This window comes from Budorcas taxicolor, chromosome 9 (genome assembly GCF_023091745.1).
Source record: "Budorcas taxicolor isolate Tak-1 chromosome 9, Takin1.1, whole genome shotgun sequence".
NCBI lineage: Eukaryota > Metazoa > Chordata > Mammalia > Artiodactyla > Bovidae > Budorcas > Budorcas taxicolor.
In genome coordinates this window covers 52,349,485-52,370,060 of record NC_068918.1, presented here as the reverse complement: position 1 = coordinate 52,370,060, position 20,576 = coordinate 52,349,485, and the positions used below count along the sequence as shown (strand labels likewise).

Sequence of the window (20,576 nt, the reverse complement as noted above, 5' to 3'; positions counted from 1 at the left end):
ATATTTATAATAGTACATGTATGCAATTTGTGCACATATATATATACATACACACATACACACACACACACGCACTGGAGGTACAGTTTCAAAAAATTGTCACTGATAGTGGTACATGATTAGAAAGGGAAACTAGGGAGTGCCCTAGTAGTCCAGTGTTTAGGACTCTGTGATCTCACTGCCAAGGGCCCAGGTTCAACCCCTGGTTGGGAAACTAAGATCCTGAAAGCTGATGTGACGAAAAAAAATTTTTTAAAAAGGAGGCCACTGGCTTAGAAAATGTACCTCAAGTTATTAGCTTGTATTCATAATCACTAGTTCACGCAGTGCCTAGTAGGATGGAAAACAGGTGTGTAACATCTCACACGTGGTGTGGATATCTTGGCTGCTTGATCTTTCCTTTGTGCTGAACAGACCTAGAGTCTTGTGCTTGGTATATCAGTTCAAAACACACAGTAAGGAACTTGATTTGTGATAATGAGTGCACATTCTGGGCCTAACCAGTTTTTCTTGGAAATGTTTCCCTTACATCACAAAATTGCCTTCTCTGTTGTCCACACAAGTATTTCTGTTAAGCTAGCAAATTTCAAACCCCTTTTCTAAGATTCAAAACAATGAAATGATACTCGAAACCATTATAAAATTGTTACCAATCAAATAATTTAAAGAAAATAACTCCCAGTTACATGTTTTCTTCATAATTCAAACTAAATTCCTATATACCGTTCCCCTCAAAAAAAATTGTTGAGGTAATTGCTTAGCAATTGGGATTACAGTATGTAATCCCAAGAATCAAAGCAGCACAATCTGAGAAGTACAAAGATGCTTTACCCACTAAGTCTTCAGCTACTTGCCTTAAATCAGAATGCTTTGGAGGAACACAAACATCCGAATGAAAGGCCCAGCCTGGTCTCTCACTACTGGTGACACGATAGTGTATTTGTGCCCAGTGAGAGGCTGTGCTCATCTCCCTCCGACTGGAAAAGAGATTCCAGTAGGACGGACGATCTAACCCCCAGCCCTCCCAGAAGCTGTCCCACAGAGTGCAGCTGCCACCTCCAGCCACCTTCCCCCGATCCTGCCCACGGCTTTACCTTGGCTTGGTTTCCAGCGGCCCTGACCCTCTCCTCCTCTTGGGCTTTCTGCTCTCCACAAGAACCATCAAGCAAAACAAGAACAAAATGAGTCTTGGAAAATAAGGCATCCTGTGAATGTCTGTGATGCTGCAAGCTGCCTTCCAGGGACCTGCAGCAGGGCAGATACCCCCAGACTTAACCATTGAGTCGGTCTGCTGCCTCGAGCCAGCGCTGCGAGGAGGGCATGGCTGGCCTGGCTGAGTTTCCCAATCTAATATTGATACTGAGGCTTGTGCCAACCCACTTCCCACCCCTTTGGGCTGTCGTGACACCAACAGCAAGGCTTTGCCCTCCCTGCTACTTAGTGATTGGCTATTAGTAAGTTGGTTCTCCTGTGAAACTCAGCTTCCGCTGTGTCCTAGTAGAGCTTTGGTTAAAACTGTTACATAAAAAAAAAAAAAAATTAAATCTCTTGAACATGCCAGCTTTTTGCTGAGATCATTAATCCATCTCGCTGGTGACATAAAACCAGTCTGTCACATGCACCAGGGAGCAGGTTGGATTCTGAGTGGATTTGCAGGAAGGACTTGTGGACACAGAGATGAGCGCCTGACTGTGCCCAGGAAATGCTGAGCAAACACGAGATTGACCTGTTTCCATAGGCTTGCTTTATTCCTTGAGCTAAGAGCCTGGGCTTTGCCTGTGGACAAGGGTGCTTGTTTATTTTCCCCAAATACATATCCTTTTTTTTTTTCTTCAATCTTATCAAAGCATAAAATGCATTTTGATTTTTAAAGAAAGCATAAACCAAAGGAGAATTGGTGATTATGTAAGTTCATCTTCCTAGCAGGAACACTAAACTAATGCTGATCTTTCATCCTAAAAGGTATAATGTCGCCATCAGTGAGGCTTGATCCTTATCCTGGAATATGGAATTACGAACATTAGAAGTGCAAAGATACACATGGTTGTTTCATCTACTCAACCAAAGAAAATGTTTAAAAACTACTTACTGGGGACTTCCCAGGTGATTAAGACTCCAAGCTTTCTATTGCAGCGGAGCAAGTTGGATCCCTGGTCAGGGAACTAAGATTCCACATGGAGCAAAAAAAGAAAACAACCAAAAACTACTTATTTCTTGCTTGCTGCATCCTGGGAATGTAGACAAGTGTGCAGAGACATCCTTATAGGTGGGGATGGAGGTCAGAAGGAACAATAGCTAAAAGTGAAACAGCCATTAGGGTTTTCTTAGGAAAGAATCAAAAGCAGTTCTTTTGATCTCTTTAAGCAAAGTGGTATGACATGATCCACTTTATTTTTTCAGGAACTTCTAACTGGTATCAGTTAGGTCAGAGAAATTGTCATAATAAAAGAGGATGAGGTCCTGCCCTAAGGGAGGGGAACAGGGAAGACAAAGAATGAGATAGTCAAGTCATCACCAAAGGGCAATGGTGACTGTTCAGAGTAGGAGGTGAAAGAATTCAATGAAAGCCAGGACTCTAGAGTAAAGGCAGGTCTGGTGGGTCATAAGGCTTCCCAGGTGGCACTAGAATCCCAGGTGGTAAAGAATCTGCCTACCAATGCAGGAGATGCAAGAGGCACAGGTTCGATCCCTGGGTCAGGAAGATCCCCTGGATGAGGTCATGGCAACCCACATCCAGTATTCTTCCCAGGAGAATCCCAGGGACAGAGGAGCCTGGCAGGCTATAGTCAATGAGGTGGCAAAGAGTCGGACACATCTGAGCACTGGTGAGTTCAGTTCAGTTCAGTTCAGTCACCCAGTCGTGTCCGACTCTTTGCGACCCCATGGACTGCAGCACGCCAGGCTTCCCTGTCCACCACCAACTCCCAGAGCTCACTCAAACTCATGTCCATCGAGTCAGTGATGCCATCCAACCATCTCATCCTCTGTCGTCCCCTTCTCCTCCTGCCCTCGATCTTTCCTAGCATCAGGGTCTTTTCTAGTGAGTCAGTTCTTCGCATCAGGTGGCCAAAGTATTGGAGTTTCAGCTTCCGCATCAGTCCTTCCAATGAATATTCAAGACTGATTTCCTTTAGGATAGACTGGTTGGATCTCCTTGTAATCCAAGGGACTCTCAAGAGTCTTCTCCAACACCACAGTTCAAAAACATCAATTCTTTGGTGCTCAGCCTTCTTCACAGTCCAACTCTCACATCCATACATGAGTACTGGAAAAACCATAGCTTTGACATTATCTGATGTTCCTGAGAGGTAGACAAGTTTGGAGGGGGGAGATAAATCTTACCTTGTGGAGTATGAGATGTCATGGGACCTCTGGATGCCCAGTAGGCAGCTGGAGTAGGGGCCTGGCACTCAGGAAGAGGGTCTGGATTGAAGAAATAGGTGTGGCACCATCAGTGTCGTGGCAGTTTAACCACAGGAAAGGGGAGATCTTGTCAGGGAACAGAAGAGGTCAGAGCTCCAGCACAGAATCCTGGAGAGTCTACACTCTCACACGCTGGGTGGGCAGCCAGAACACAGGCGCAGAAGAACCAGCAGAGAGGTTGGCTACGGAAACCAAAGGAGTTTCAGGAGTGGGCCAGGTACCAGTCAGTGCTGGGAAGGAGTAAGAGCACGAAGCAGGCTCCTGGATCTGGCAGCCGGAGCACTGTAGTTTCAGCTGTGAGATGTGGCAGGAAACGAAATTGCAACGAATTAACTAGAAATGTGGTTGTGGGAGTACTTTAGCATGGGACTGGAGCTTCAGCTTCAGCACCAGTCCTTCCAATGAATATTTAGGGTTGATCTCCTTTAGATTAACTGGTTGGATCTCCTTGCAGTTGGAGGGACTCTCAAGAGTCTTCTCCAACACCACAGTTCTAAAGCATCAATTCTTTGGCACTCAGCCTTCTTTATGGTCCAACTCTCAAATCCATACATGACTACTGGGAAAACCGTAGCTTTGACTATATGGACCTTCGTCAGCAAAGTGATGAATCTGTTTAAAAGTCCCATTCCTGCTAAAGATTTAGTGAGGAAGAGATGTGACCTACGAAAAGTTCTTTGCCATAAATTTTGTTCCAAAGATCTCTTTTCATTTCTGTCATTTGGAACAGGCCAATTAGGGGCTGACTCATGCATGGATGTTATTGGTCTAGAAGTATCTGTTTTGTTGCATTTCAGATGCAACTTACTTACCAATTTTTTTTCTTTAAATTTTACTTTTAGTAGTTCAATTCCTGTGATTACAGTAATAAAAATCAGTTGGAGATGTGTAACATTTTTTATAATTTTTTTTGAAACATCATTCACATACCATAAATTTACCCCAAATGGGGGTTTTAGTTTTGTGCAACTGTCACCACCATCTAATTTTAGAGCAGTTTCATCTCCTCATCCAAAAGAAACTTCATACACAGTAGCAGTCTCTCTTCATTCTCCATTCGCCCCGGCCCCTGGCAATCACCAATCTACTTTTTGTATCCATGGATTTGCCTGTTTGGGGTATTTCATATAAATGGAATCATGCAATATGTAGTCTTTTGCATCTGGCTTCACTTAGTATGTTTTCGTCATTCACCCATAGTGAAGCAGGTATCGATAGTATAACTTCACTCCCTTTTATTGCCAAATAACATTTCATTGTATAGCTACAACACATCTTGTTTATTCATGCGTCAGTTGATGGATATTTGAGTTTCCAGTTTGGGGCTATTAACAATAATACTATGAGGACTTCCCTGTCAGTTGAGTGGTTAAGACTTCACCTTTCAATGCAGGGGATGAGCGTTTGATCCCTCGTCAAGGAGTCAGGATCCCACATGCCTTGTCACCAAAAAACCAAAACATAAAGCAGGAGCAATATTGTAACAAATTTCACAAAGACTTCAAAAATGGCCTACAAAAACAATTCAAAAAACATTTTTTGAATATTCAAAAGCTATGAACCTTCATGTACAAGTTGTGTGTATGTATTTTGTCTTGGACATATACCTGGGTGTATTGCTGGGTCATATAACTCCATGTTTAAATTCTGAGGAACTGGTAAGTGGTTTTTCAAAGTGGCTGCACCATTTTACATTCCCACCAGCAGCGCACCTCTAGCCATCATAGTGGGTGTGAAGTGGTGTCTCACTGTAGTTTTGACGTGCATATCCCTAATGTCTAATTAATGATTCAAGTATCTTCTTTGTGCAAATGGCTATTCAAATCCTTTGCCACTTTTTAACCTGGTGCTTATTTTTGAGTTATGAATTCTTTAGATATTCTTGATACAAGTCTCTTATCAGACATATGATCTACATTTATTTTCTCCCATTTTGTGTTTTCACATTATTAATGTTCTTTCAAACACAAAAGGTTTTGCATTTTGATGGAATATAACTTATCTTTTTCTTTGGTTGCTTATGCTTTTCTAGCTAGGAAACTGCACTCATGTAGACAGTGCATTTACAAACGTGTTGAGCACTCAAAGTGAAGTCAACCGTTCTTTTAATGATACCAGTTTTAATTTATAGACTGCCATGGCCTTAAAAATATTCTGTACAAAACATTGCGTGTTGCACAGACACTACTTGCTTTCCCCCACTCACATTTTTATGAGTAGAACCTCAGCTTTTAAATTCTGTTCTTACTCTTTGATGCATGTTGCATACTTCCCTGATGGGATGGATGGTTCTGTAAACAAAGGGATATATAAACTTGCTACTGTATATCAACACCATTAATGGTCACTGTGAACCATTACAAAGAATGTGGCAACTTGCTTGTGCCTAAAAGGAGGAACCAGAACTAGAATGTGTGACTTTGCACATGTGGGACCCTATGTGGGACCACATAGGTTCGTTTAATTGACCTACAGCTAAACCGTAATGTGTTTGTGTATCTCTTCATTGCTTCCAGCATTTCAAGACATCCAGACACTACTACCAACATTTCCCTGTGCATTAACTTCTGCATGTGAAACTTAACAGTTACCGAACTTTGTAAATACGTGAATTTTTAAAATTTAGGTGGATGCATTTTTTTTGTCTATTACTCTTCTCAGCTTTATTCAATAAACTTGCATTTTGGAAAAAAAAAAAAACATGGTCACGAAGATTTACATTTTCTTCTAAGTTTTTGCTCTTACTTTAAGGTCTTAAGATTCATTTTGAATTAATTTTGCATGTGGTTTGAGGCAGTGGATGTATAACTTCAACATTTTTTTATTTCTCAGGACCAAGGATTGTCCCCAGTGGCTCAAGATGAGGGGTGTGGAAAGTCCCCAGTAAGTTATATGCTGCCAAATAAGGCCAGAGTTAGGTGGGACTCTGGTCACACAGTCTTGTGTCCTACATTAACGGTTCAAGCCTATTTTAAGGGCCCTGAGCTTTTCTATTAAAATGGTACAAGAAATATTTCAGTATTATACATATTCCTGGAATAATTAAATTTATAGTGATTATAAAGCTAGGCACATTAATACAACTGAAAAGACATACAAGTCCAAGTAGAGCATTAGAGAAGTTTCCAGCTGCAGTGTGCAGCAAGAATAGAGACTTGTACTACTATTAATATATATAAAATAGATATCAAGAACCTAGTATATAGCACAGGGAACTCTACACAATACTCTGTAATAACTTACATGGGAAACGAATCTAAAAGAGTGGATATATGTGTATGTACAACTGATTCACCTTGCTGTACAGCAGAAAGTAGTACACATTGTAAATCAACTATATTCCAATAAAAATTAATCAAAAAGAACAGAAACCTAAGAGATTACTGTGCTAGTTGAGACGATATGGCTCATTAGGGGAGTGGCGGTGAGCATGAAAAGTGGAAAAAGGCAAGAGAACATTTAAGGAGGTAGAATGGACAAAACACCACATGACACAAAGAATTCAAAATCAGGTACAAACAGTCACTGGTTTTATTCAGCAACTCAAACTAGTTCTGAGGCATTTAAAGAGGTGTTTCGAACAGCTCTGGAGCAATTAGAGCCTCCCACAAAGGCTATAACAATACACTTCTTTTTTTTTCTTTTTTTCAGTGAGCGGCACAGCTTCTGGGATCTGAGTTCCTCGACTAAGGATTGAACCTGGGCCCTCAGCAGTGAAAGCACACAGTCCTGACCACTGGACTGCCAGGAGATTCCCAAAGTACACATTTATGTACACATTATTTGTTTAAAGTTAGGTTCACTAAACACCTTCACCTTTCATATACTTCTTTGTTAAGTAATAAAACAATATAGTACTTCAGCCTATATTTCTGCACAACTAAGCCCAATTGTGTGAGGTTTGCTTGTTTCTTGATTCTGCTCTATAAAAATGGGAGGACTCAGGTACCAGGAAGTTTATTCATAGCCAGAAAATAATAAAAGGATTTCTTATTCTCCTGAAATAGGAAACTTTGTGTTTTCATAGTCAAAATAATACACAATTTTAAAAGATTTTGTTTTTTAAAAAGTAGCTGAGAATTTTGATGAAATTTATTTATTTCAGTAGAATTAAACTATAAGCAGCATGAAAATGTAAAGTGCTACATAAAAGCCCACAATACATAAAATTTAAAAGGTTTCATTGGTTTAAACAGTTACAGGCAAAACAGACATTTTTTTCAAGCATGCATGCTATTTTAACTACCCTTGTATGTGCTGTGTTGGTCAAAAAAAAGTCATGAGTTACCTAAATCTTAGGATTTGGGAAAGGAGTCCTAAGCATTTATCTACCAGATCACACGTTTTTTCCCTGGCCTTATGCTATAAATAAGGGATTACGGTGGGGCTTTAAAAATAATGGTTTTCTGAAGAGGCCCTTTATCGGGGTGTTAAGAATGGCTCCAAAGACCAATTTTGTTCTTTAACTCTACGACGGGGGTCAGATCAACAACTTAAGGATTTTTAAATAGCAATGTGAGCTGAAAGGGAAGAAGCAAAAGATATGCCACTTTCAGATATGTGTATCAGGCGCTAAAAAAGCAAAAAAAACAAAAGAGAAGGTGGCCTGGCAGTTGATGAGTGAGGGATGAGAGGCCAACTCAGGTAGAGGAGGAACTGTATGATGTACCTTCTTCTTAATCAGTTTTAAGTGTACATACACCCCATGAAAACATGCAACAATATCACATGGATTGAGGCTGGCTCAGAGGGAAAGCAGGGGAGATTGTTCCTAGCACACAATTTATCTCAGCATAGGCTGAGACATGGGGATGTTCTTCTTAGGTGATAAGATGACCTGGTGCTGCCCAGGTGAGTCAGTGACCTCTTGCTAGGAGACCACTGAACCAACATCCCTAATATCTTACATTCCAAACCAAGACTTCAGAACGTATTTTCTCAGGGCAATAAAGTTGTTAAGATACTAACCTATAATTTTTCTGACATAGGAGGTCTTCATAAAGTCCTTAGGCTTTTTAGACTTTACCAACTTCAGCTGTAGACAGAACAGTAACAATCTGTAAAGACCTTAAAAATGCTAATTTATTAAAATTTAAGAAAACTGTGCATTATATCATAGTATACAATATGTTCTTAATTTAGATACAGACATAAACTGGGCTATCAAATGAAAACAAATTGTGTCTAACAGTTCATAGAACCAAAGCCTTATGAGAGAAGGAGTAAAAATTAAATTGGCCTTTAAAATCATTTTATAAATTGTTTCTATATTGCCCATAATAAACCACATAAGGACTTTATAAATACCACTCTCCAAAGTACTCAAGATACATTATGGACTAACTTTTGTCGTCTTGCCTAAAACCTAAACACAATTTGCAACACTGAGTTGTAAAAAAAAAAAAAATTAACTTACAAATGCACTTTTTGAGCATAACCTATTTGAAAGTTGGGGACTGCCTGTATTTAAAAATTAAATCTTCATTAGCAATACTCTCAAGAGTGCCCTCAAGGCTGCTGCTGAACATGCTGAAAGCAATGTTTTCCTGTGATTATATGTTCTCACCAGGCATTATTTACGATGATAGTTTAAATTATCTACCAGAGTCTGTGGAGCTAGCCAGCACTAAGTTATATATTGATTTTTGCACTGAAAATGATCTCTTGGGCTTTGATTAGGTGGGCGATTCTAAGTAGAGGTTTTTCTAATTTCTATCACTGTTACATGGGCCCTGAGCTTTTCTATTAAAATGGTACGTGAAATAGTTCAATATTATGCATACTCCTAAAATAATTAAATTTATAGTGATTATAAAGCTAGGCATATAATACAACTCAAAAGACATACAAGTCCAAGTAGAGCAAACATTCAAATCTTAAGACCCTCCCATTTAACTTTTGGAAGAAAATCAAGCCATTTCCTGGCTTGGACCCTTTCTTCCTTAAATCAAAGATCTATGGAGGATTGTTTTCCTTCTTTTTTAAAAAAATCTTGTGTGTGAACTGGAGAGAAGGGGATAATAGCATATCAAAGTGGTTACAGAGCATTATTTCCTCCTCAAATAACATCCAGTAATAAAGATGTAATCTCATTTCCTCAGAAATGTTTGACCAAAATAGTTACTTTCACCAAAGAATGTTTAGGACATAGAGTCAGTCATAGAATGGGCAATCCCAGTATCTCTCACATGAATACGTTTTAAGCAAGCTATTTGAGGGGTTTTATTTTCCCTTTTCAACTCTTATCCCTATATCATTCTAAATAAGTAGAAACAGAGTACTCAATAAATGGTACTGAGTAACTAGTAATACTCACTGGAACTTAAAATACCATCTTTTATCCAAAAATTTCAAAGGCCTATACAGAAAAGTATCACAAATTTACATAAAGAAAAGCTGAGGCGTGAAAAACAACAAATAAGTTATTTCCCTGTAGAGCAGGTTGGACAGAGAGACCAGGGACTTTGACTTCCAGTCCCTTAAACTAATCAGGACACTGAATGTCTAGATATATTTATACTGAATTTATAAGGATCAAAAAAGGAATGAAGGGTAAATATAAAATAATTATTTTGTAAACAATTCTTAGATTAACCCAATGCAGAATGTTTAATGAAGCAGCTGAGTCACAGCTCTTAAGACACAAAACAATATTATAACTCAAAGTCAAATATGTACTCATTGGCCAGATATATTCGTCGGAATATAAGAGCTGCCAATGCCAAAGTCAAGATGACAATCAAGACAGCAGACCCGCCATGATCGGTGTGGTTGTCTCTTGGCTGCTGGCCCTGGGTGACATCCGGTGAAGTAGACGACCTTCTCTGACTCTGCTGCTGGGCCCGGCGCTGTCGAGGGCTCATGGAGGTACTCTTAGCTACAGGTTGGGCAGGCTGTTGAAGGGATGCTGCCGAGGGGTTCTGGGTTCCATACTACGAAATTTTAAGAAATTCAGTTTGAAACTGGCAAAGAAAACTTGTATACATACAGGCTATTCAACAGTACATGACATCGCAGAGCAGTAAGGCAAAACTACCAAGAATTCTCTGAATGCTGAGATGAGTAACTCACCCTTCTGAATAAGCCAGCAACACAACTTATTCCGAGTGCTCGCAGGTGGAGAAGGAATTTACCAGCAACAAATAAGACAAGGACAGAGTTTATCCATATTCTCCACAGATGGCTTTGTACTCTCCTCCAGCTGCAACTCCAGCAGTATCTGCTATCATCTGAATACTTCCCTTCTTTCAGGAGTCAAGGAGAGAAGCAATCTGATTCCCACTTTCTACATAAAGATCTACCATATTCTAAATGGCAAAAAAGGACAACTCTCAATAGTGTTCTTCCTCCAGTGTTATCCTACTACATCAGTAATCACAGAACATAGGAAATAATTTAAAACCATATGTTCTACATAGTAGTATTGTTATAAAAGTTAGACATGGTTTTCAAAACAGGTTTATCCTTTCTCACAATCTCCATCAACTGAATTGAACACAAGTCCAGAACCCTTTACTGTGTGTTTGAACTGTATTACTTTATGAGTATAAAGCATGAACTATTGTCAAGAATACCCTGGGTATGTGCTGAGAAAAATGTGGAGGTAGGTATGGGAGACTCAAGTGTACCCTCTACTTTGGCACACGAGGTGCCCCCTAAAAAGCCCTGGATGTCAACTGCTTTCTAACCTTTCATGAATGCTTGGTCAAAGCAAAAACACCATGTGGTAACAAGTGATTCAAAGTCATAAATGTGGTTCATAGACAAGAATGGAGAAGGAAATGGCAACCCACGCCAGCACTCTTGCCTGGAAAATTCCATAGACGGAGGAGCCTGGTAGGCTACAGTCCATGGGGTCACAAAGAGTCAGACACGATTGAGCGACTTCACTTTCTTTCTTTCTATAGTTCCTTTTGGAGAAGGAAATGGCAACCCACTCCAGTGTTCTTGCCTAGAGAATCCCGTGGACGGAGGGGCCTGGTGGGCTAGTCTATGGGGTTGTAAAAAGTCGGACACGACTAAGCACCTAACACACACACACACACACACATAGACAAGAAAGCTCTACAAAATATGAATTTCATTTTGCTTATATAGATACCTTAACTCTACCTCTAATAACAAAAGTCTCTGTTGTATTGAAAACTTTATACTGATTACAACAGAGCCAACACACATTCTTTCAGGTAAGTAAGAATGCATGTTTTATTCAGAATAACTTTTTAAAACAAACAAGAGATGGCAAGAGTGAACGTCGACATTCTAGGAATCGGCGAACTAAAATGGACTGGAATGGGTGAATTTAACTCAGATGACCATTATATCTACTACTGTGGGCAAGAATCCCTCAGAAGAAATGGAGTAGCCATCATGGTCAACAAAAGAGTCCGAAATGCAGTACTTGGATGCAGTCTCAAAAACGACAGAATGATCTCTGTTCGTCTCCAAGGCAAACTATTCAATATCACAGTTATCCAAGTCTATGCCCCAACCAGTAACACTGAAGAAGCTGAAGTTGAATGGTTTTATGAAGACCTACAAGAACTTTTAGAACACCCAAAAAAGATGTCCTTTTCATTATAGGGGACTGGAATGCAAAAGTAGGAAGTCAAGAAACACCTGGAGTAACAGGCAAATTTGGCCTTGGAATGCAGAATGAAGCAGGGCAAAGACTAATAGACTTTTGCCAAGAAAAGGCACTGGTCATAGCAAACACCCTCTTCAAACAACACAAGAGAAGACTCTACACGTGGACATCACCAGATGGTCAACACCGAAATCAGACTGATTATATTCTTTGCAGCCAAAGATGGAGAAGCTCTATACAGTCAACAAAAGCAAGACCAGGAGCTGACTGTGGCTCAGATCATGAACTCCTTATTACCAAATTCAGACTGAAATTAAAGAAAGTCGGAAAAACCACTAGACCATTCAGGTATGACCTCAATCAAATCCCTTATGATTATACAGTGGAAGTGAGAAATAGATTTAAGGGCCTAGATCTGACAGATAGAGTGCCTGAGGAACTATGGAATGAGGTTCGTGACATTGTACAAGAGACAGGATCAAGACCATCCCCATGGAAAAGAAATGCAAAAAAGCAAAATGGCTGTCTGGGGAGGCCTTACAAGTAGCTATGAAAAGAAGGGAAGCGAAAAGCAAAGCAGAAAAGGAAAGATAAAAGCATCTGAATGCAGAGTTCCAGAGAACAGCAAGAAGAGATAAGAAAGCCTTCTTCAGCGATTAATGCAAAGAAATAGAGGAAAACAATAGAATGGGAAAGACTAGAGATCTCTTCAAGAAAATTAGAGATACCAAGGGAACATTTCATGCAAAGATGGGCTCGATAAAGGACAGAAATGGTCTGGACCTAACAGAAGTGGAAGATATTAAGAAGAGGTGGCAAGAATACACAGAAGAACTGTACAAAAAAGATCTTCACGACCCAGATAATCACAATGGTGTGATCACTAATCTAGAGCCAGACATCCTGGAATGTGAAGTCAAGTGGGCCTTAGAAAGCATCACTAAGAACAAAGCTAGTGGAGGTGATGGAATTCCAGTTGAGCTGTTTCAAATCCTGAAAGATGATGCTGTGAAAGTGCTGCACTCAATATGCCAGCAAATTTGGAAAACTCAGCAGTGGCCACAGGACTGGAAAAGGTCAGTTTTCATTCCAATCCCAAAGAAAGGCAATGCCAAAGAATGCTCAAACTACCGCACAATTGCACTCATCTCACATGCTAGTAAAGTAATGCTCAAAATTCTCCAAGCCAGGCTTCAGCAATACGTGAACCATGAACTTCCTGATGTTCAAGCTGGTTTTAGAAAAGGCAGAGGAACCAGAGATCAAATTGCCAACATCCACTGGATCATGGAAAAAGCAAGAGAGTTCCAGAAAAACATCTATTTCTGCTTTATTGACTATGCCAAAGCCTTTGACTGTGTGGGTCACAATAAACTGTGGAAAATTCTGAAAGAGATGGGAACACCAGACCACCTGACCTGCCTCTTGAGAAATCTGTATGCAGGTCAGGAAGCAGCAGTTAGAACTGGACATGGAACAACAGACTGGTTCCAAATAGGAAAAGGAGTATGTCAAAGCTGTATATTGTCATCCTGTTTATTTAACTTATATGCAGAGTACATCATGAGAAATGCTGGACTGGAAGAAACACAAGCTGGAATCAAGATTGCTGGGAGAAATATCAATAACCTCAGATATGCAGATGACATCACCCTTATGGCAGAAAGTGAAGAGGAACTAAAAAGCCTCTTGATGAAAGTGAAAGAGGAGAGTGAAAAAGTTGGCTTAAAGCTCAACATTCAGAAAACGAAGATCATGGCATCCGGTCCCATCACTTCATGGGAAATAGATGGGGAAACAGTGGAAACAGTGTCAGACTTTATTTTGGGGGCTCCAAAATCACTGCAGATGGTGATTGCAGCCATGAAATTAAAAGATGCTTCCTCCTTGGAAGAAAAGTTATGACCAACCTTGATAGTATATTCAAAAGCAGAGACATTACTTTGCCAACTAAGGTCCGTCTAGTCAAGGCTATGGTTCTTTCCTGTGGTCATGTACGGATGTGAGAGTTGGACTATAAAGAAAGCTTTTTAATTGATGCTTTTGAACTGTGGTGTTGGAGAAGACTCTTGAGAGTCCCTTGGACTGCAAGGAGATCCAACCATTCCATTCTGAAGGAGATCAGCCCTGGGATTTCTTTGGAAGGAATGATACTAAAGCTGAAACTCCAGTACTTTGGCCACCTCATGCAAAGTTTGACTCATTGGAAAAGACTCTGATGCTGGGAAGGATTGGGGGCAGGAGGAGAAGGGGACGACAGAGGATGAGATGGCTGGATGGCATCACTGACTCGATGGATGTGAGTCTGAGTGAACTCTGGGAGTTGGTGATGGACAGGGAGGCCTGGCGTGCTGTGATTCATGGGGTTGCGAAGAGTCGGACACGACTGAGTGACTGAACTGAACTGAAGAATGCATGTTTTATTCAGAATAACTTTTTAAATTGAGTAGATACAAAAGACTTTAAATACTTTTCATTATAGAAAATTTCAGTATTTAGAAGAAAAAAGAATCTAAAAATATAATGCAAATACTTTTTTAAAAAATTGGTAATAGAATGAGCTTTGTCCTGACAACAGCTATAAACAATAGGGAAAAAACTGCTGATCTTAGTTATCTACAGAAGACGTTACACTAATTCCAACATCACCCCAACATTAAAAGATGTAAAAATCTGAGTTTCTTAAAACTATCCTTTGGAAACACTCAAACATAGTGACCCATAACACAGAGGCAGAACTTGGACTCTCCTACTCCAGGGCTCAGGAGAAAGGTGCTCACTGAAGGAGCAGGCACATGAAGACCACATTTTATGAGGTCTTACACTGTCACACTGTCATGGAGCGATTTAATACTAACGGCGGCGAACTGAGTGATAGTAACCAAGACCAGAGCACCATTGCACTTGAAACCTCCCATTCTTCCAACTGTTCAGCCAAGAAGACAAAGGTGTCTGATAGAGCAAAAGTACTCAAGGCTTATAGGGAAATGGGTTCTTAAAAATAAAAAGGAAGGTGGTAGAATCAATCCAGAAACTAGCGTAAGAGATTGACTCATCTTAAAGCTTTTATTTACAGGTGTTGTTTTTTTCCAGTAGTTTGAGTGGTGAACACAAGCCTGACCAGGACTAAAACAGGTCGTCTTATCATCACTAGGTTGGCTTCAGCACTTCATGGATGTGCGACCCTAAGCAAGTTATTGAACCGAAGACTCAGCTCCCTCTCTTGTACAAGGGTAATATCCAGTTCAGTAGTTGTAAAGATTCAACAGGATAATGATATAAAGCGTGCAGGATACACAATTGCTTATTAAATGTTAGGCATTACTAATATTACTATCGATACATCCCTTTGAAGACTCCAGATTGAGGTTAACAAAAGAAAAGTCATGACTTTATTTAGGACTAATTCTCACAATTTTATTAGTATGATTAACATATTTAGAACAACAATCCCTCACACCATGACTTCAGATGACATTTTAGTATGTGTACTTCATGGAAATATTTATGTAGGTACACTTCTTTAAACAGGTTCCTAAATTTCAGATTCCTTTTGGATGATACATTACTGACTAAAACTTAGTGCTGTGATATTATGAAATTCTCCCTATTTTAAACAATCACATCCCGGTAAAACTGTATGACTTCAATGTTGTAGACCTAGAGGACTCTAGATTGGAAGGACTAACCGGATTCAGTTTTGGTGGTTCTTACTGAACTGCAGATGCAGAATCAAGCTGGACTTGGCCATTTTCAAAACACCATAGGTTTGGTGGCACAACATTTAAATCGTTGCTGTTTGCCTAAACTTGTTCAAACACATATCACAGAATGTATACTTAAGTGATAATCATTTCTATTTCCTTCATTAAGATGAAGTGATCATTTCTGGGAACATAAAAATATGTGATGTTTGTATCCAATTAAATTACATTTAAATATATATGTCACAATCACACATAAGTTCCTTGTAATACATATAAAATTTTCTATAGTTTAGCATCTATAAGGGAGTTTTGTGTTTGCTTCTTAATACAAAGTGGAATGGCTTATTCAGAACCTCAATCTCGCGAAGAAGAAAAAACCTGATAGACTGGAAGAACATAAGCCGACCATCAGTATTGTTCCCATTTCTACACAGCTAAAAAATCTGCATCAAAAAGCAACAGATGGCCTGATGTTATCTGCTGCATTTAGACTGTGGGCAATCTCTCGCCCCCTCAAAGATAAAAAAACGTAGCTTATCTGGGATTTGATGTATAACATCTCAGTGAATTCACATTACACTAGCATGTAAAGCAGCCACCCTCAGCCAAAACCAGGTTTCAGTTACCTCCCTAGTGATCAAATTATATAATCACACTCTGAGATAATCTGTATGTAAATATAATTAAGAGCTAAACTTGTAACTATAGGCAATTTATTGTTTTAACCAGAATTGGTATCAATTACCTACCTATACCTGTGAAGAAGAGTTCTGTGTTAGGTACTTTAAAATCAAAATGGGTGGTGATCACTTTGTAATGTATAGAAATACCAAATCACTACGTTGTGCACAGAACTAACATAGTATTATAGGTAGATTAAACTTCAAAAACAAACTCAGAGAAAAAGAGATCAGATCTGTGGTTACCAGAGGGGTAGGAGAAACAGATGAAGGTAGTCAAAAGGTACAAACTTCCAGTTATACGATAAATAAGTCCTAAGGATGCAAAGTACAATATGATTGATGCAATTAACACTGCTGTTACATATGAAAGCTGTTGAGTGTAAATCCTAAGAGTTTTCATCACAATGGAAAAATTTTTTTTTTCTTTTTCCATTCATTTTGTATCTATGAGCTACTAGATATTTGCTAAATTTATTGTGGTAATCATTTCATGGTATATGCAAGTCAGATCATTATGCTGTACACCTGTAAATTTATACAGTGCTATATGCCAATTATATTGCAATAAAACCAGAAGAAAAAATAAGGAAGAAATCAAAATAGACTACTGTAATAACAAAAGTATTGTTTGTGCGATCTAATTTACTAAACTTTGTCATTTCTTTACCTGTATTACTAGTATATTTTTAAAGTGCCAATCCTCAGATTCATTTATTCAAAACCAACAAATACGACCTACTATATACAAGGCACTATGCCAGGCACTAGGGATACAGTGCAGTGGAGAGGCCTGATCCTCAAGGAACGTACATTCTGGGAAGTGAAATAGACAATAAATAATTGTAAAATAAATTACAACTGGAATAAGGATAACTGGAATATGCAACAGTGGACTTGACACAGATTTAAAACAGACTAAAGACATATTTAAATACATCACAAAGTATTAGCAGACTGTCTTTATAGGTGACTACTCTCCTCTCTGCAGTAGGATGGTTCTATTTTTTAAAAAAACTATTCATGACATAGAAAACAATTAGAATTCTAAAGGTGAAAAGTAATCTGAATATTTTTTTAAATATTTCAAGCTAAAACATATATTGACTAAAATTAATTCACTATATCCCTCTATAACATATAATTACATGGGCAACACATAAAAACAATTAATCTCTTACACACTTCTTTCTTTTACCTCCTTTTCCAGTCCCCTCCAAGAATTTACTTTACAGCACCCTCTCTCCTGCTTTCTCCAACCTACTTTTTCCTACCCATCTCAGTCTCTTGAATGGGAGAGGACCGCTCAGTCCCACTTTATATTTGCCTGGGCAAATCTGTATTTGCCCAGCTTCTATTTCAATTTCTCTGACCCTTTAACATCCTCTCTAAACTGGGGAAGGGGGGAAAGATGTGTCTACTCAACCAAACAACCTGTTACCAAAAAGACAGTTCAACACTCTCAGACATAAATCACAGCAGGATCCTCTATGATCCACCTCCCAGAATTCTGGAAATAAAAGCAAAAATAAACAAATGGGATCTAATTAAAATTAAAAGCTTCTGCACAACAAAGGAAAATATCAGCAAGGTGAAAAGACAGCCTTCTGAATGGGAGAAAATAATAGCAAATGAAGCAACTGACAAACAACTAATCTCAAAAATATACAAGCAGCTTATGCAGCTCAATTCCAGAAAAATAAACAACCCAATCAAAAAATGGGCCAAAGAACTAAATAGACATTTCTCCAAAGAAGACATACGGATGGCTAACAAACACATGAAAAGATGCTCAACATCACTCATTATTAGAGAAATGCAAATCAAAACCACAATGAGGTACCACTTCACACCAGTCAGAATGGCTGCGATCCAAAAATCTGCAAGCAATAAATGCTGGAGAGGGTGTGGAGAAAAGGGAACCCTCCTACACTGTTGGTGGGAATGCAAACTAGTACAGCCACTATGGAGAACAGTGTGGAGATTCCTTAAAAAATTGCAAATAGAACTCCCTTATGACCCAGCAATCCCACTGCTGGGCATACACACCGAGGAAACCAGAATTGAAAGAGACACATGTACCCCAATGTTCATCACAGCACTGTGTATAATAGCCAGGACATGGAAACAACCTAGATGTCCATCAGCAGATGAATGGATAGGAAAGCTGTGGTACATATACACAATGGAGTATTACTCAGCTGTTAAAAAGAATTCATTTGAATCAGTTCTGATGAGATGGATGAAACTGGAGCCAATTATACAGAGTGAAGTAAGCCAGAAAGAAAAACACCAATATAGTATACTAACACATATATATGGAATTTACAAAGATGGCAATGATGACCCTGTATGCAAGATAGCAAAAAAGACACAGATGTGTATAACGGACTTTTGGACTCAGAGGGAGAGGGAGAGGGTGGGATGATTTGGGAGAATGGCATTCTAACATGTATACTATCATGTAAGAATCGAATCGCCAGTCTATGTCTGACGCAGGATACAGCATGCTTGGGGCTGGTGCATGGGGATGACCCAGAGAGATGTTATGGGGAGGGAGGTGGGTGGGGGGTTCATGTTTGGGAACGCGTGTAAGAATTAAAGATTTTAAAATTAAAAAAAAAAAAAAAAGACAGTTCATCTCATATATAGAAAGGAAAGTCAATGTTTTTTCCCTACAATCCTAATTATTTAGCAACAATCCAGTCACATTTTCTTAACTGGTCTCTCCAATGACCAAGACCCACTAATGTTTAGACAATAGGTCAGGGCACAACTAATAAGATGCACAGCACCCATGGAATCTTTCCTTCAGCGATGACTTATTAGACACTTACTATGTGCAAGGCAGCACTGTCCAACAGAATATTTTCTGAGATGACAATAATGTTCTATATCTATGCTGTCCAAAACGGTAGCCACTGGCCACTTGGGGCTTTTGAATGCTTGAATTGTGGCCAGTGTGACTAAGGAACTGAATTTTTAATTTAGCTTAATTCTGAATAAGAACAAGAAGTTTATTTGGGAAGCGATCCCAAAAAAGCATACGCATGCATGCTTAGTTGCTCAGTTGTGTCTGGCTCTTTGCAACTCTTTGGACTGTAGCCCACCAGGCTCCTCTGTCCATGGAATTCTCCAGGCAAGAATACTGGAGTGGGTTGCCATTTCCTCCTCCAGGGGATCTTCTCAACCCAGGGATCAAACCAGAGTCTCTTGTGTCTCCTGTACTGCAGGCAGACTCTTTACCCTCTGAGTTTTAATAAGGTAAATATAAATTCAGAGAGCCACATGTGGCTAGTGGCTATTCTACTGGACAGAGACAGTCTAAGGCAAATCTATGACTCTAGGCCTTTGAGTCAGTGCCTTAATGCAGCTTAAGAAACCTGCCAAAGACAGAGCACCTATTGAGAAAGTGGCTAATGTATGTATATTTAATTTAATTCAGAGTCTAGCACTATACTGAAACTAACTTTTCAGAAAAGTCATATCAATAGAAGAAAAGTCCTATTTACAAACCTAAAATTGTTTTAGTCCAGCTCCATTTAACAAAAAAGAAGACTCAGAAAATATGAATAACTTGTTTAAGATACTATAATTCATTAGAGGGACAGCTTGTCTCGGATCTGTTAGGAGGACCAAAACATTCAGATAGTTCATCTAGAGACTCCTCTTCCTACTGCAAATAATTATGATGATACAGATACAGATGTAAAAGATAAGAGCCATACCGATGTACTTGCTGTAGCACCCTGGAATGTTGCAGGTATATCATCCTGTAAATCATTTAGTGAAAAAGAGTGGTTTAAGTCCGACTCAGCAATAGTCTTTCCAGATGAATTAACTTCTGCCTATTAAAAAAAAAGATACATCCAAGAGCAGTGTCACAAGAGGAGATGTACAGAATAACCCACAACCTACTAAATTCTCTCTTGGATTTATTTTTAATTATTTATTTTAATTACTACTTAAATATCAATTATCCATCAGGTAAGCTCTGAACACTCATGGTGTCCAACACTGTGCTGGTAATTTAGGAGGAGGAATAGACGATACCTGTTCTCAAGGAGCTGTTACTTGGTGAAGGACAAAACTAATACTCATGGTTCACGGTCCACTCCAAAAAACTCTAAAAACTAAAGTTTTTTGTAATTTTTGGGCATAATCTGACATGTGAGGTTG

At 39.1% G+C, this 20,576-nt stretch overlaps 2 protein-coding genes across 3 annotated transcripts in view; both read right to left on the bottom strand.

The window, feature by feature from the left end:
• GABRR2 (gamma-aminobutyric acid type A receptor subunit rho2) overlaps positions 1 to 1,279 on the bottom strand; it is a 40,307-nt gene extending 39,028 nt beyond the window's left edge. Inside the window, exon 1 of the mRNA XM_052645815.1 lies at positions 1,095 to 1,279. Within this exon, the coding sequence (XP_052501775.1) occupies positions 1,095 to 1,279 (185 nt within the window). The remainder of the gene's footprint in view (positions 1 to 1,094) is intronic.
• An 8,513-nt stretch (positions 1,280 to 9,792) lies between these two features.
• Positions 9,793 to 20,576, bottom strand: part of UBE2J1 (ubiquitin conjugating enzyme E2 J1) — a 29,083-nt gene continuing 18,299 nt past the window's right edge. Inside the window, exons 7-8 of one of the 2 annotated variants that reach the window (XM_052645489.1) lie at positions 20,126 to 20,245; positions 9,793 to 10,355 (exon numbers count right to left, since the gene is read on the bottom strand). In XM_052645489.1, the coding sequence (XP_052501449.1) occupies positions 10,077 to 10,355; positions 20,126 to 20,245 (399 nt within the window). In that variant the 3' untranslated portion in view covers positions 9,793 to 10,076. The remainder of the gene's footprint in view (positions 10,356 to 20,125; positions 20,246 to 20,576) is intronic. The other variant, XM_052645490.1, reaches the window with a different exon arrangement.